Source organism: Marmota monax, unplaced genomic scaffold (assembly GCF_021218885.2).
Source record: "Marmota monax isolate L192 unplaced genomic scaffold, Marmota_monax_Labrador192_F-V1.1 WCK01_AAM20220418_F8-fsc00045, whole genome shotgun sequence".
NCBI lineage: Eukaryota > Metazoa > Chordata > Mammalia > Rodentia > Sciuridae > Marmota > Marmota monax.
The window spans coordinates 12,938,611-12,956,380 of record NW_026692132.1 but is presented as its reverse complement, the minus strand read 5'-3'; the positions used below and the strand labels follow the sequence as shown (position 1 = coordinate 12,956,380).

Sequence of the window (17,770 nt, the reverse complement as noted above, 5' to 3'; positions counted from 1 at the left end):
AAACTTGGTTCTTTCTGTTTCTATCAAAGATATACAATGTTTCCTTCTTTTTGTGCAAGTCACAAAGGAGCTATAACTGTGTATATTTTCACATCAGATGTAAAATTCATATCTCACTTGTGACTTATGCAAGGAAAATAGGAAGCTCCATTAGACAGAACTACAATTTGTCTGTGAATAGTGATTTGCAGTTGGGGAGTACTTTCCTTTGAAATCATTAAATCTTTACAGCTAAGTATTCCTTCTGCTTTGACAGATTCTACACATTACTTCATCATATGTATAAAAATGATCTTTAAAAATACCTTTAATGACTTTGACAATGGCCAAAGTTCATCTGACACTTTTCTTACTTTCTAGAACTACATTTGTTACACTTTTTATCCTGTCACTTTGACAGTGCATAACAAAAAGCTTGTGTCAGAATTTCAAAGTGGCTTCATTGAGTCTTCTACCATTATTAAAAGCTATTTTTGAGCCACATGAATAGTGACACCCCCACTATAACATTTGTTTTTAAAAGTCTTTAGAATTTTAAAATTTAATTGCTTATTTTACATGAAACTCAAATGTGTAGTTGAACAGGTACGATTTCCACAGAGCTAAAATACATGGGGAAAATAACCATGCTTTGCCTTTCTGTCAAAGCTGACATATCTACTCATTCTTCCAATGTTATTTAAATCAGTCTTTTTGAGCAACAGCCCCATTTTCAGATTTTTATGATGGAGAAATTTGTTTTGAATAATACCATAATATTAAGTAGATAAAATCTTACTGTGCTCTAAGATACATTTTTTTAAACTCCACCATTAAAACTCTACAAAAAGATGAATAAATTATCCTTGTTACAAATAAGTCATTTAGAAGTGGCAAAAATTCTTTGATTTTTTTTCTGTAAGTTGTCATGGACATTGTAAACAAATATGTGACATTCAAAATGCCTATGAAACATTAGGAGTGCCAGGAGGCTCAGTGTCACTATTTCATTTATTAATAGGTTGTCTATGGAAATTTTTCCAAAAAGTTCTTGTAAGACTGGAAGACGCCGTACCACATGACACAGATCACCAAAGAGGTTTCCACTTTATTACAAAAGGCTGTGTGTTTATATAGGTCTAAGGAGAGGTCACAGGGCTGAGGTAGATAACAGGTCGCCCATTTATTGGCAAGCTCTTCCATATGTCAGTTCCGGAGCCCAAGAAGTTAATTCTAATTGGGGCTAAGGCTTCCCACCAGCAGGGTTTGAACATTGGCGCCAGTGAAAGAAACAAAGAAGACAAAGAGGGTCGTTAGACGCCATGCTGGGGTTTTTCTCTAGGGTGCTGCTGCCCTTATATGTTTTCCCAACAGTTCTCAGCCACCCATCAATGCAACTAAATATTTTCATATTCCAAAGTTTCTAATAACTCATTGACAAAAAATTTTAGCATATTAATACTATTCAAGAAAGAAAAGAAGAAAAATACATTAAAATTTACGTAATTTAAGATGTCCTTGTTTTTAAAGTGAAAATAAATGCTTCAATAAACTTGCCAGAGCTTTTCTACATACATTATATAACTTTAGCATACCAAACTATGTGAAGTATCACCAACCTGTTATGCTAATATTCTCCTGTGTATTCATTTACATGCATTTTTCTGAAAAAACATGCTTTTGCTGCCTTGGTAAATTTTCCTTATCCTTCAAACCCACCCAATATGTCATCTCTTCTGGGCTGCATTCTCTCACGTCCCAATCTTATATAAATAGCTTTCTTGATTGTATTCCCTTAACATCCCTTTTTTTCCCTATATTTGAATCACGTGGTACAGGGTTTTTGTTGTTCTTGTTGTTTTGTTTTTTACTTTCTAATTAAGCCATCATACATTTTATTAATTTTAATTTTAAATACATATCTGGCATATGGTAAGAACTCAGTAAAGTTTTACTGACATAGTTAAAAATTTGAGATCACTCCCCCTGTCATTTGATCAAACAAAATCTCTCACACTTTAGAAATACTGTCATTGCTTGCTTGCTATCTCCTTTATTTTCATACCAGTAAAGAATAATTATCGCTGCTCATTCAGGAAGTGTTTTTCTTATGCTAACTGTAGTCTCATGTTCTGGATATATTCCTCCATACCCCCACAGCCTTGCCTTCTATATTACAAATTGTATAACCTGTTTAGAATTCCCTTCTCTGGAGGATCAAATGAGATATTTGTATCAAAGAAATTTAGGTTTTAATATAGAGAAGAGATAATAAAGTAGCTAAAAATGGCTCCAGAGGAAGCCGTAAATTTAAAGGATATACTACTAAGAATTAAGACATTAAGAATTTAGGAAAGTGGACAATAGTAATTTTAACTGTGGTTATAAAAATTTGAGGTTTTCTGCTCTTAGGCAACTAATTAAGATCCAGCTAGAATTGCATGTAGTGAGTGCCAAAACACAAGCTAAAGTAAAAATGATGTAAAGATTAAGGATTGGAAAAAATAAACATGGAAAATAGGTTCTTAGGTCAGTAATTTGATTTTTTGACTGTGGGGAAAATATAAGAATTTAGATTTAAAAATATCAAGAAGTGATTATTCTAATATGAAAGAACTGAGCTTTCTTTCAATGGGACTTCTCTGCTTTAAATTATTTGTGTATAGTTTAAATAACTATCAGAGATTAAAGAAACTCAATGTAAACTGTTGGAAGTAATTTGTTCTCTAAGATCATATTGAAAACCACTGTCAATGGGAAGATATGATTTTACCTAATTCCTTCTAAATACATATCCATTATTTTTACAAGCCCAAAAAGTAGTGGTTATGTGTTAATATGAGTAGAAAATAAATTTTTATGTTAAAAAAAGATTATTTACCCACCAAAATTTGTATTTGGAAAAGGATAATGATTATCACTTCTGAGAATATATGAAGAACAAAGAGAGCAAACACTGTCTATACAACTTTGTTTAAAAAATATTTTTAGTTGTAGATGGATACAATGCCCTTATTTCATTTGTTTATTTTTATGTGGTGCTGAGGATCAAACCCAGTGCCTCACACATGCTAGGCAAGTGCTCTGCTACTAAGCTACAACCCCAGCCCCCTAACCACCTCTATACAACTTTTGATGTGATATTAGTTTGGGAGAATACTTATGAAGCCAGCAAGCAGCAAAGCAGTACTGATGATAAGAAGAGTATTGAAGTCCCCTGAGTGGTCTTCTTCAATCATGTCATCCTGTCTTACCCTAAGAGGGAACTAGAAACCTAGAATATGTGCTCATAATCTTTGTGATTGCTTACAGGGAAATTATTTTAGGACACATGGATATATCTAAAAATGCTTTCTTTATTTTTGCTTGATTTTTGAACATAGATGAAATTCTGTTTTACCACATGTGGGCATTTGCGACTTGCTTATGTTTCTCAACCTTTATGTCTAAGACTTCTCCACAGTGTTGAAGGTAGTTATAATTCATTTATTTTTATCTAATAAATAATAACTTAGTGTGTAAATACATAAATAAATAAATACACACATATCAGGACTGTGATCCCTCACAGAGTGAAAACAAACAAGATGAAAGGGATCATCATCCCATTTTTCTGTCAGGTAATACCAGAAACAACAACAACAAATAAGTCTCACTGAGCTGAAAACACAGAGAAGGGAGATCAGAGAAGCTGAGGTGACTGATAGGTCAGATAAAAGAAACAGGGGAACTACACAGAGAATACCTTTCATAAATCTGCATTCAGATCTCATTAAAATATGAACAAATAGTAAGCTATGCATGCAAAGGGTGAAAAATTGAGGGAGAAGGAAAACACACAAGGGAGTTGAGAAAAGATACCGGATATTGCCCAAGGTCAGGAGTAATTGAAACTTCAACCAACCCATATCAATAAAACCATTATTTTATTCATGAGGCATTCAGTAGAGACCCCCAAAAGGATAAGGCTATAGGAGTAGGGTTAATGTAGCCCTCCCCAAAAGTCTATTTTGAACCCAACCTAATAAGGATTACAAAAAAAAAAAAAACATAGGAAAGGGTAAGCTGGACCACAAGTAAAGTAGTTCTACAGCCAGAAAGGAAAAAAAAAAAAAGAAAATCACCAGTAGTTATGGGAACTGACAATGTATAGCCTCTACAAAATTGCTAGAAATGTGAGGAAACAAACAAAAACAAAATATAGACTATCATTAGGAGAAAAATCATTATAAACAGTGCTAGAAATCTCAGAAAGATGGAATAAAGAAAACACCTTTTAAAACAGATCTTAATATGCCCAATCATTGCAATGGTTAGTTTTAGGCTACACTTTGACTGGGATACACAGATAGCTAATAAACATTATCCATGCAAATATCTGTGAGAGTGTTGCCAGAAGAGATTGTCATTTGAATCACCAAGTACAATAAGGAAGATATTCCCTTACCAGTGTGGACAGTCTAATCAATTGAGGACCTGCATAAAATAAAAATAATGAGGGAAAGTAAATTCACACTACATTACAGAACTGAGACTTCCATAATCTAACCTCCACAACACTTGAATCATACATTGCTGAGCTTTCGATTTGAGGACTCACCATCAGCCCCCAGTTTCTCTGGCATTTAGCCTCAGATTGAACCATTGGTTCCCTGGTTCTTGGGCCCTTTGGACTCATACTGAGTTTGTACCACTGTCTTCTCTAGTTCTGCAACATAACAGGGAGAAAATCAATGGACTTCTCAGCTTCCTGAATCACATGAGTTAATTCCCATAAATTTCATTAATATGTGAATATAGATATCTTACTTATTGGTTCTCTTTCCCTACAGAGATCTGACTAATAAAGTTGCTAAGAGAAAATCATCAACAACAATTGATAGAACTATAAACTATCTTAAATGAAACTTTTTTTATTTATATATAACAGCGGAATACATTACAATTCTTATTACATATATAGAGCACAGTTTTTCATTTAAAATAAAGTCTCAGATGAAAATTTACTAGATTATATTAACAGAAAATTAGATGATACAAAAAAACACAATGAATTTGAACGTAAAGCAATAGAATCTCTGTAAAGTACAGTGTATTTAGTATACTGTAGAGAAAGAAAATGAATTGGGCATAAGAAATTCCTGGAATAATAATTTATACAACATATATGAAATTTGAGTTGCAGAAACAAGGGTTAGGCAAGAAATATTTGAAAATTATGAACAAATATTATCCAAGTTATTGTAAATCTTGGCCCCACAGGTCCCCAATATCAATGAAACACAGCAGGGTGAAAAAAAAAAAAGAAAAAATGTATAAAGGCACACCATAACATAACTCCTGAAAAAAGAGCAGAAAATAAAATGTTCAAAAATAGTGTACCTGAAGTTATTTATCTAGTAAAAATATTCTTCAAAAATCAAAGCAAAATAGACATTTTCATGCAGGAAAAAAGCTAGTAATACTTTGTTGCAATAGATAACAATAAAAGTAATGTTAAAGAAAGCTTTTAAGGTTGAAAACAAAGCAATACTTTTTGGAAATTCCAGTCCCCACAAAGTAATTAAGAAAAATAATTTTTAAAATATGTGTATAAATATAAAATATATTCCATTTTAATCTCTTAAATTTATAATTTTCATTTTTCTTTAAAAATAACAATGGGTGATTCGTAAAGTACATAAAAATAATGTATATTATCTAGATAAGGCAAAGCCGGGGGGAGGGGAGGGGAGGGAGGAAAGACAGTGGAATGAGATGGACATCACTCCCTAAGTACATGTATGAAGACACGAATGGTGTGACTCTACTTTAAACACAACCAGAGATATGAAAAAAATGTGCTCTATATATGTAATATGAATTGTAGTGCATTCTGCTGTCATATATAACAAATTAATTTTTTAAAAAAGTGTTTTTAGTCCAATATGAATTTTAACTCAATAGTAAACTTAAATTTAGTGCAAATAATACCATATGGATGAAATAAAATGTTTTTGAAAATAAAAAAATGAATTGTACAATACATAAGAAGGAAAATATGCAGGTGTGATAATGTCAAATATGCTTTGCAAGCCTTTAAATATCATGCACACACAAAGATATCAAAGTTGTAATTAACAAGTAGGCAAGGAAAAGAGGTCAAAAGAGAAATAAAGAACAAATGGAATGATGAGAAAATGCATATTGTAATACTGGAATTAAACACAAGTGTAAGTATATTAAATGTAAATGTACTGACCACAACAAAGATAGACAGCATCAAAGTGGATTAATAAGCATAGTCTTATAGTATATTTCCTGCAAGAAGCCCACTTTAAATGAGTATCTGTGTGTGTATGTGTGTGTGTGTATGTGTGTGTTTATACTTGTTAAGATGAAAGAGACAAAGTAGAGAGATATCATATGAAGCAGTAATTATAACAACATTTAAGAGATTTTCTTAGTATCAGACTATTATCTTTAAGTACAAGAAATGTTTCCTAAGATAAAAATGAAAATTTTAGAAACACAAGAAAGCCAATTTCTCAAAAAGACATTATAAATCCTAAATATATAAACCTAATACCAGAGCTTTAAAATATATGAAGCAAAAGCTCATAGGACTTAATGGAGAAACTGACAATCTCTTATCTATAGTAGGAGATTTTAGCACTCTTCTCCAGTAATTGTTCAATTGCAAGAACTATAGAACAGAAACATCAGTATAGTAACTCCTCTCCAGTAATTCATCATTTACAAGAAGAAAGTGAGTGAAGCTCAAATGACTTGAACACAACTATTAACTAGTTTGACTTAGCTAATACTGGATGGAAGTATGCTGCGACACACAACCACACAATATATTATCAGCATATGAAATATTTACTAATATGAACCATACATATTGCTGGGCTACAGCAAAGTCTCATTTCAACAAAAAGATAGAAAGTTAAGAAAATATATTATTTAATTACAATAAAATTATATATTATTAACAGATAAACACTGGAAAAAAATCACCAAATATTTGGAAATTCAAAATGCATGTCTGAATAACCAAATTCTCAAAGAGAAATTAGAAAATATTTTGAAATAAGTGATACTGTGTTACACAATGTGTGATACAATTAAAGAATTACTTAGAGGTAAATGGTTACCTTCAAACAAAAGAATATATGAAAATCAGTAATCTACAATTCTAGCTTAAACAAATAGAATAAAAATAAATATAAACTCAAAGTTATTTGAAGGGGAAAAAAGCAGAAATCAGTAAAATTGTATATAAAAAAACAATAGGAAAAAATGGAACTCAATGCTAGCTTTTAGAAAATATCAATAAAACTGGTAAATATCAAAAAGTAGAGATTAAACTCAAATTACAAGTATCAAATAGGAAAGAAAAAATATCACTATGTGCATATTGTAAAGCACTAAAATAATAAGAATGGGATACTCTAAACAATATTTAATTTCATAAAGAGGCCAAATAAATCCTTTAAAAGATATAAATCCTAAAACTAGCACAAAAATAGGAAATAGGAATTGTTCTATTCTTATTAATTAAATTGAATTTTTAATTAAAAGCTTTCACACTACAAAAACTTCAAATCCCAGTTATTCCCCCCTTTTTAATTCTATCAAACACATAAGAAATTATACAACATGACCATCTAGGGTTTATCTCAGGAATACAAAATTGTTTTCAATTATTAAAATTTAATGTAATGTGCCACATGAATAGATAAAAGAAGGAAATCTCACCTTCATTTTATTAAATACAGAAGAAGCAGATGAAAAATCCAATACATTTGAAGAAACACTAAGTAATATGGGATTAGAAAGAAGCTTTCTCATCCAGGATAAAGGCACCTACAAAAAATATCAATATTCACTGTAATATTTAATTGTCAAGGACTGAAATGTTTCACCTTTATTTTTCTGTTCTTATCACTTATGTTCCACACTTAATGAGAGTCATAGATAGTACAATAAAGCATAAAAGAAGTAAAATCCTTTGACGTAGAAAGTTTGATATTAAACTGTTTTGGCTTATAAACAGCATTATATGCATAAATAGACTATTTTAATAAATAATCACAAAAAGACACAAAATTAATATTTAGGAATAAACTAAACAAAATATACACAAGACCTGAACACTGAGAAATGTTATAACATTTCTGGGAGAAATTAAGACAATATTTAAATAAATGATGAGATAAACCATATTCATGGATATCAAGATTCAATAGTCTTCAAAAGTCACTTCTCAAATCTATGAATTCAACATAATGTAGTGAGAATCCTAGAAGGCTTTAATTTTTCTAGAAATTAGCAAGCCACTTCTGAAACTTACATGAAAATTTAAAGAGCATAGAATACAAATTGACTTGGTAGAACATGAATACTAAAAAAAAAAAAAAAAAAAAAACAGGTTTATAGATAATGGAAAAGGTGACAGTCTGGGAATAGGCCCACACATAAAAGGTTAATTAATTTATCACAAAAAGTGCTAAATAATTCAATGGAAAAGGGGTATTTTTCCACAAATACTGCTAGTATGTGGATAGCCATGTTGCAAAATTTGATCCATTGATCCTTTTACCCTCTCTCACTCTAAAGACAAAAAATGAATTGTACCATAGACCTTAATGTAAAACTTTAAAACTTCTAGAACAAATGTGAAAATTTTACTTTTGACTTTCTAAAGCCAAACAATATTTTCCTAAGAAAAACAAAAAATGCTGGAAACAAGAGTTGAGGCCTTCACCAAAATTAAAACTTGCATATTTCAAAAGCTACTGGTTTAAAAAAAAATAATCTTGGACTGGGGAAAATATTTATGACATGTTTGAGAAAAGATTTGTATCCAGTATTACAAATAGCTCTTACATTTCAATATTGGAAAGAAAACAATACAGCATAAAAATAAAGCAGATATTTGAATATTTGGCCCATAAAAACTGAAATAATATTCATATTTGTTAGTAATCAGAGAAGGCAATGTAATCACACTTTAGTATCATTGCATATTCACAAAACTGTCTAAAATTAAAAAGAGTTAAAATACCAACTTTTTTCAATGATATATAACAATTAGAAATTTCATACATAGCTGGTGGAAGCATGAAAATATGCATCTTCTGTATAAAATAGTCTTGCAGTTTCTTTTATGGTGAAAACTTTACCACATGACCCAGAATTTATGATACTAGTTATTTATCCAAAAGTCATACAAATACATGTCCACAAAAACTTGTACAGGGATATACAATATGGTTTTACTTATAATAGCCTAAAAGTGAAAAGAAACCAAATGTCCAAAATTTTATCCAGAAAATACTAAATAAGCTAATTGTGGCCTTTATAGATATTGAAATATTACTCAACAATTAAGAAGAATTGCTATTGACATATAAAACAACATGAATGAATCTTTTAAATTCTATACTGAGAGACAGAAACCAGATTTTCAAAAGCATACACTGTATTATTGTTTACATAAAAGTCCAAAACAAGCAAAAGTACTCCTAAATTATTGACAGGGGTGTGGATGACTGGGAAGGGGCCTGACACAAACAATTGAAGGGTAAAGGAGTATTCTATGTCCCAGGTATATTAATTGTTCTCATGGCAAAGGCAAGGGTCCAGAGAGAAAGCAGAAGCAGACAAGTCTTACAGCTGCACTCTAGTGGTTAAAAACATGTCATCAGGCAAGTCAGATTCAGAGTTGGTAAGTAGATTCCATCTTTTAATGTAAGATCTGCAGTTACATGGCAAAGGATGTGAATACTGACTGATGGAGAACTGAATCCACTTTTGCGATTCATCTACTGTATAAGCTAAGGACCCACTTTTTGTGTTCTCATTGATTCTCCTAAGAATCCAATAAGTATTCTAAGACTTTTATGAATGTAGCATTGCTTTAATATTCTGTTGTTTAACCCCTTCCCTAGACTTAGTAAGCATTTTAGATCAGCATTCCAAGTTATCAAAGATGGGAATTTTGCCAGATATTTTCCATTTCATAACATGTGACTTCATCTCCTTGTTCTCCAATATCAGAACCTCACCACCTTCTGTTCTAATTCCAAATACTTAATGTCTTGTTAGGGTAGGTTTCCGTTTTCACATACCAGATTAGTAAGACAATGCTAGCCGGAATAACAAACTGTCAAGACTCAGGATCTTAGCAAGGTAAATATTTAAATGTCAATCTTATTGATGGACATAGGTAATGTTTGTTACTTTTCCCTTCACAGTCATTTAGAAGCTCAGTCCTGACATTCTCAACCTGTGACTTCCAAAGTTGCCCTGGACTTTGATATTCACCTACCCAAAAGAAAAATAGTTGAAATATATAGAATAAAAGCCATTTCACTATATTTTATTGCCAGAAACAACCATCATGTCCATGCTGATTTAAATAGAAAAATAGCAAATGAGTGTGCAGGAAAGAAAAATAAATGGATTTTAGGAAGAGCTTAGCTTTTCCAGTCTTGGCTATGTACTCCATCTGTTTGAAAATGTTCACTATCCTTTCATAAATCTAAAGTTTATCAATAACCTAACCATTCTCTACCACAAAAGAAAATAAATGTAGGACACATTAACCCTAATTAATTCTTCCTTTATGTCACATACCCCTTTTGGTCAACATTTTAGTTTTGTCTTTTTTATACATCTACTTTATTAGTCTTGTCATTATTATTATAATGTTATCCCATTTATACTTATGTTTTCAGCTCCCTTTTTGAAGTAATTTTTTCTTCTTTCTAAGGTATATATCCTTCAGTGATAGTGTCTTAGTAATAAACTTGTTCAGTTTTTGTATACATGATATATTTATTTACTTTTCATTCCTAACAGAAAATTTACAAGATACAAAATTCTAGGTTTATAATCTGCCCCAACCACATTGAATATGTAATCACTCCAAAGTATTCTTCTGATTACATTTTTGCTGTTGGAAAGTTAGTGAACATTGTAATTATTATTTTGTAGATAGTTTATCTTTCCTCCATGGTTACTGCTATGTGATCGGTGCTTTGTGTTCTTAGCCATGCCTTGTATATATTATGTTCCTTTGCGTTTAAAATCCATGTGCATGATTTTGGGAAATTTTTATGCCATTTTTCTAAGGATATTACTTAGTTTCTTTTTTCTCTAATCACTCTGTCTTGTATGGTTTCTCTCTACCTCCCTGTAGCTCCCTGCCTCAATAATGCTTTCTATCCCTCCCTCACCCCACCCTCTACCTCCATCTCTTATATTTGACTGGACTTAAGCTGTGCCCTCTGGTTTTATGTTACATCTCCATTAATTGAAGTCCATTCTGTTTGTATTTTCTCTCTGTGTGTCTCATGGTGTCTCATTGAAAGGCTCAAGCCTCTCAATGATTTCAGTTCTATTCTCTACAAATATGTGCAGTTCCATGTTTAACTTATATACATTGAATCTTATATTTATAAGATTTATTTATTACATTGTTATATATTATTTCTATTTCAGCTTTAATCTGCATAGTTACTTTTACAGTCATATCTTCCTGATAAGTTTTTAATTCATAATCATTTTAATTCCAAGGTTCATTTCCATTAAAGGTTTGTTTCAGTATGAAATTATGTTTGATTCTGCATTCAATTCCAATTTGACTAAATAAAAATAGTTGAATTCATTAGAGCAATAAAAATTAAAAAGTCAAATTCCAACAATTACAATGCAAATTTCTGCAAATGTAGTCTTTGGGCCAAAAATAAATATAGTCATTTTCTATCAGATCAAAACAAAGTGACCCACTACAAAAAAGAAAAGTAAAAATAGGAGGATAAGTAGAAAAGGTGCATGAGGTTAATGGAATATTTTTAAAAATATAATTTAAATAATATATCATTCAATTAGAGAATAATTTTATTTTTATTAAAATAATTAAAACTTTAATATGAACAGTCATAAACATTTATTTCCAGAGGAAAAAATTAAAATAAAAAATAAATCTTAGTGAACTATAAGACAATATAGTAGTAATAGAAATAGTGGGAAATTTAACAACTCTCTCATTCTGACAGATCAATTAGGACAAAATTGAAAAATAAATAGAGCAGTGGTTTTGTGTGGTATGGATGGATAAGCAAGCAAGTTCTAGAACCTTCATTCCTGCTTCAAGCATATCAACTTTGCATCCACTGATAAAGAATGTTTTTGTTGTTGTTTTGTTTTGTTTTTTCGTTTTTTCAAATAGTCCAGAGAAGATTCAATTTGCTAGAAAGTTAAATTGCTTTAAAATTATGAAAAAACACTAAAATAATGTTTGGAGGACACAATTAAAAATTACTTAAAGGCTAATTTTTAAACTTTTATCTTAAATAAGGGATTCATTTTATTGCCAATGAATAGAGAATGTATTCAAAAACTGATCTTGTATTGGGGTAAAAAGATAGATTTATCAAGCTCCAAAAATAATAAACTCTGCCTCACTCTCTATATCAAAATAAGTATCTGGCTACATCTGATATCAGAGTAAAAGTCAGTTATATATTTTTTACTATTGATCATGAATAGTAATTATGTTGATCATCCAGCAGAAAAATTAATAATATAATATAAATGTACTGATAGAGAAAGATAAATTAGTAAATTAAAAAAAAACCTTATAAAACAAAAAAGTAATAAAAACTCAAAATGTTTATTGTAAAATAGACAACCTGACACAACTAATCTTTAAAAGATTATTATAGCTAACATTTATTGGGAACTCAATATTTTGCATGACTTTTTAACTAATTTACAAGAGCTTATTATACTCTTTTAAAGAATTTTATAAGAATCATTCAATTATTTCATAAGTTTATTAAATACTATTAACAATATACCCAACACTCTATTATGGTTAGAAAATAGAGGACATACTAGTGAAAAAAGGAATTAATTTTACTACCCTAGAAATATTTGCTTTCTGGAAGAATAAATAAATATTCCCATTTACAGATGGGGGAACCAAATTCAGGGAACTTAGGCAAATTATCAAAATTACATAGCATATTTGTATCCAAATTGGTTTTGGACACGGGTATCCCTGAAGGCACATCCTCCTAACAAATATATAATGGTCTCTCTGTATAAGAAAACCAGAAAACACATAGTAATACCATTAAAATTATGAAGCAGTTTGAAAACATCTGATCATTACAAATATTTTGGTCTCCTTGTTCTATACCAACCAGTTCAAATTTCCTGATGTATATAAGTATTCTCTGACATAAATATTAATATTCCCACCATATTTTACAATTGAGGATAGTGAAAAAATGCAATGTTAAATCCCTTTTTGTTACAAAGCTACCTTTATACCCTGAAAATGTGGTTGTGGAAACTACACTTCACTACTGCTACTTAGTACTCATGATAAGGGAATATTTTTAAAAAACATTAAAAAAATTATATAACTTACTGCTACAATATTTAATTTGTTGAAATAGTTGATTTTCTAGTGAAACAAATAACAAAATTTGATGCAAGCAGAATTTTAAACAGCATAATCAAAGCGAACATGGTAAAGAACTAATCCCACTGATAAAAGTAGACTAGGTAAGTTTTTGTGAGAATCTTATTGGTATTCCAAGAAAAAAATAGCTTCCCTACTCTTTAAATTGGTACAGAATATAAGAGACATGAATATTTTGGCAGTTTACCAAGCAGTCTATCGCTATGATACCACATCTCTCAAAGCTAACTATACACAAACCAACCACATACTTACAAATAAGCACACACACAGCAAAACTAATAAGGTACAGATAATTTCTACTTTACAGATAGATGTAAGATTCTAAAAATCACATACCAGTTCTTACATATGTTAAGAGAATGATATGCCATACTTATGCACCAGTTATTCTGGAAGGTGGAACTCAGCTTTTCTTGATATTACCACAATATATACCTAAACAAAGGAGCAAGTATTGCCAACTTAAACCTATAAATTTCAATTTTATGTCTTATTCCTAAGAAAATAAATAATAAAAGTATTCAATGATGACCAAGGGCTTTTATTATAATTGTGTTAATAATAATTAGTATTACTATTGACTCCTAGAAGAAAAAAATATTTTTTTCCTAAAATAATATTTTTGAGAAACATCCTATACCTATAATCTATGGCAGAGTGTTACAGGGGATGAAAGTAAGATGCTTTGTTATTTAAAAAAAATAAAAAGACCTCAGCTGGCTACACAAATAAGAACATGGTTGAAGATGAGGCATTTAGGACGAGTCTCAAAGGATTGGTAGGAGTTTAACAGATATGATGGGAAACACAGAGAGATGTGTTTCTGGGTCAGGAGATGTGGAAGGAGGTAGTGAGAAATCAAACTAGAAAATTCTGAAGCATAAAGTATATTAAATATAGATAGTGGTAAATAAATCAGTGGAACAGAACTGAGATGCCCAAAACAGACTCAACCATGTGAGACATATGACAGATTAAAGTACGTGGAATTGTATGACAAAAGCACCATTTCACATATTGTAGAAAAGGCATTTTACTTATTTAATGAAACTGAAATAATTACATTCCCTATCTCATACCAAAACATTTAATATAATCCAGTTATATTAAAAATAAAAACATTTAAACATATTTTAAGTGCTACCAAAAATTCTGCACAAAAATTGACATAAATGGGTTTAGAGATCATCTTCTACCTAAGAAAATGTTAAGAAGTCATAAAGGAAACTATAGACATGTGTGTTTCTCCCCCCCCCAAAAAAAAAAAAAAAACAGTTTTAAAAAATTATATCACAGATGCTATATAAGCATACAAAGAGGAAGAATATTTCTAAGAAACAAAGTCTTGAAAGGTTGTATTGCACAGAATTCTAAGAAATGAAATAATGCAAACAGGCAAATTAAAATAGAAAAAAATAGGGAAAATAATATAAATGACCAGTGAAATTATGAAAATATTTGTTCAACATTCTTAGAGATCAGGGGAATATTAATTAAATAAGCAGCAAAATAGCACATTTTACCCATCAATACTGACAAAAATTAAATTGATTCTGTACAATGTTGGCAAAGATGCAGAGAAAGAGAATCCTATATTACCAACAAGTATAGAAACTGCTACTATATTATTGAAAAACAATCTTGCAGTACTTATTAAAATACAAAATGAGCATGCCCTTTGATCCATCCATTCCTCTTTTTTGAAAGTCTGTCACAGAAAATAAAAGCAATAGTACATGATGTATGTGTGAGATTATTTATAGCAGCATTGTTTTTTAGTTGCAAAAAAAGAATGAAACAAAACTTACTAAATGTCCATCAGGGACAGTTAATTAAATTCTGCTACATCTAAACACTGGAATAATATGTGACTTTTTAAATCAGAATTAGTCAGCTCTATATTTTTGGATGTGGTCTTTCAATAACAAAAACAACAACAACAACAAAATAACCAAGTAGACAACATTTACATTTTTTGAAAGACAAAACAAAAATAACATCATATGTGTGGATATAGAAGTCCTGGACATAAGATATGAAATTATATATGAACTGTTATTTGTTACAGACAGTAGAAATTTGCCAAGAGGATGGGGACAAAAATGTTCTTTATTTAATTCATGATTCTTTTGTTTGACTCATTCCAATAACTGTATATTAATAATTTTGTCATATTAATTGTGTTATTTTAAAATATAAAGTAAAGTATAATGTGGTAAAGTAAGTAAATATTATCTCTGAATTGCTTTACTGAAAATCAAAGAGAAGGAAACTATCCTCTTGTAATCTAACTACTTATCAGACAATCCACATGGAAAGTGAAGTATATCAATGAGCATGTGGTCCTTAATTGTGATTACATTTTATTACACTCAGCCTATTAAGTGCTTAAATTACCAGATAACAGAATCTATGTGCCTAATAGTGGAAAGTGTATTAACTGTGTTTTTGCTCCCTATTATAGCCCTGTTCCAACAATCACATGGATGAAGGTTAATGGTTATATTCCTATTAAGTCACGTCTGCGGAAATCTCAGGCAGTGCTGGAAATACCGAATGTGCAACTGGATGATGCAGGCATATATGAGTGCAGAGCTGAAAACTCTCGTGGAAAAAATTCTTTTCGTGGACAATTACAAATATACAGTAAGTGCTTTCAGCTAAGCGTGCTCTAGTCCCAAGTGTCAAACTGAAAATGCAAATTTAACCAAACACTGTTGGTTAGATACATAAAAACCAAGTAATAATTTATAACTGTACTTGTTTTGCATAATAAAGCATCACATAAAATTATCTCACATACAGAAATATTTTAAATTAAAAATAAATGAGGGATTACCAGTCTTTTTGTACAGCATACATAGTTTACACCCATAAAAAATAACATATTTTCTTGGTACCAACACTATCCTCTGATAAATTAAAAATCTTTAACACATTATATTGTACTTTTTGACTCATTCTAACCCTGGGCCTGAATCAGGGGTCACCATATATTGCCCATTAGCCAAATTCTGCCCAGTTGCTGTATTTAGTAATTACAATTTTATTGGAACACAGTCAAATCCATTTGCTTATATATTCTATGTCCACTTTTTACCTGGCTACTGCAGAATTCAGTAGACAGAGACCATCTGACTTACATGACTGGCATTCAGGCCCTTTGCATAAAGTTGGTTGACCTCTGGCCTGAATTAATAACATTGTATTATAAATAGCCTCAGTGGCCTATTTATATTGTCCAAAGATGCTGAAGAGCCCATCAGGTAATATGTGAGAAGTAGGACAATCTGGATCAATTTTTTTTTTTTTTACAATCTCATCTTTGTCTCTAAGGATCACAAATCACATCCATTTTCATATTTGCTTTTACAATATTCATAATGGGTGATAGTATTCTCATTTGCCCAAATGAGGACACACTAAAAGAGAGGAATACAATAAGCCAGAGCATTGAAATGAGCAATGTCAAAATCACATATGGCTGATTCCTAGGAGTAACTATGACTGTTACTGTATCTCGAGATCAGTTCTCCAAAATAACTAAGTGTTCTGTACATGGATTCTTTCACTTTATTTATGTTTTTAATCAGTACTGGGCACTGAACGCAGAGGCGCTTTACCACATCCCTAGTCCTTTTCTAAATTTTTAAACAAGTTCTTGCTAAGTTGCCAGGCTGGCCCTGAACTTGTGATCTTCTTGCTTCTGTTTCCTGAGTGACTGGGATTACAAGATTGAACTATCAGCCCTGGCTCTATACAACCATTCTTAAGGAGGTTTTTTTGTTTTTTTGATTCTTTTTTTTATTATTATTAGTTGTTCAAAACATTACAAAGTTCTTGACATATCATATTTCATACATTTGATTCAAGCAGATTTTATGAAATACTATTGATATCTGAATTCAGCCTCTTTCTTTACCTTTAACCACTCCTTTGGGAATGTAGCCCTCCAACCAACTCAACTATGCCATAAGAATCTTATCATTCATTCATTCATTCAATTAATGTTTATTATGTGTCTCTTATTGTTCTGCGTGCTAATAGTGGAGCTTTGAAAGAATTCATTGTCCACTGGCTAATAGTGGAGCTTTGAAAGAATTCATTGTCCAGTGGATTAGATGAAAAATTAATCCTGTGTTAGGATAGAACACATGCTATAATGAAGACATGTGCATGCCACATTCTACTCAGAGAAAGGCTTAGGTAGGATCCATAGTAGGAGTGCTGAACTGGAGAAGGCATCCTGGAAGGAAAAAATTAAAAAGTCATTTAACGGTTTGTAAGATTTTTAGATCATGG

At 30.8% G+C, this 17,770-nt stretch overlaps 1 protein-coding gene across 1 annotated transcript in view; it reads left to right on the top strand.

Moving 5' to 3' along the window:
- The window catches only part of Cntn5 (contactin 5), a 1,252,743-nt gene that overhangs the window by 961,535 nt on the left and 273,438 nt on the right, over positions 1–17,770 (top strand). The window contains exon 10 of the mRNA XM_058570757.1: positions 15,933–16,114. Coding sequence (XP_058426740.1) covers positions 15,933–16,114 — 182 coding nt within the window. The remainder of the gene's footprint in view (positions 1–15,932; positions 16,115–17,770) is intronic.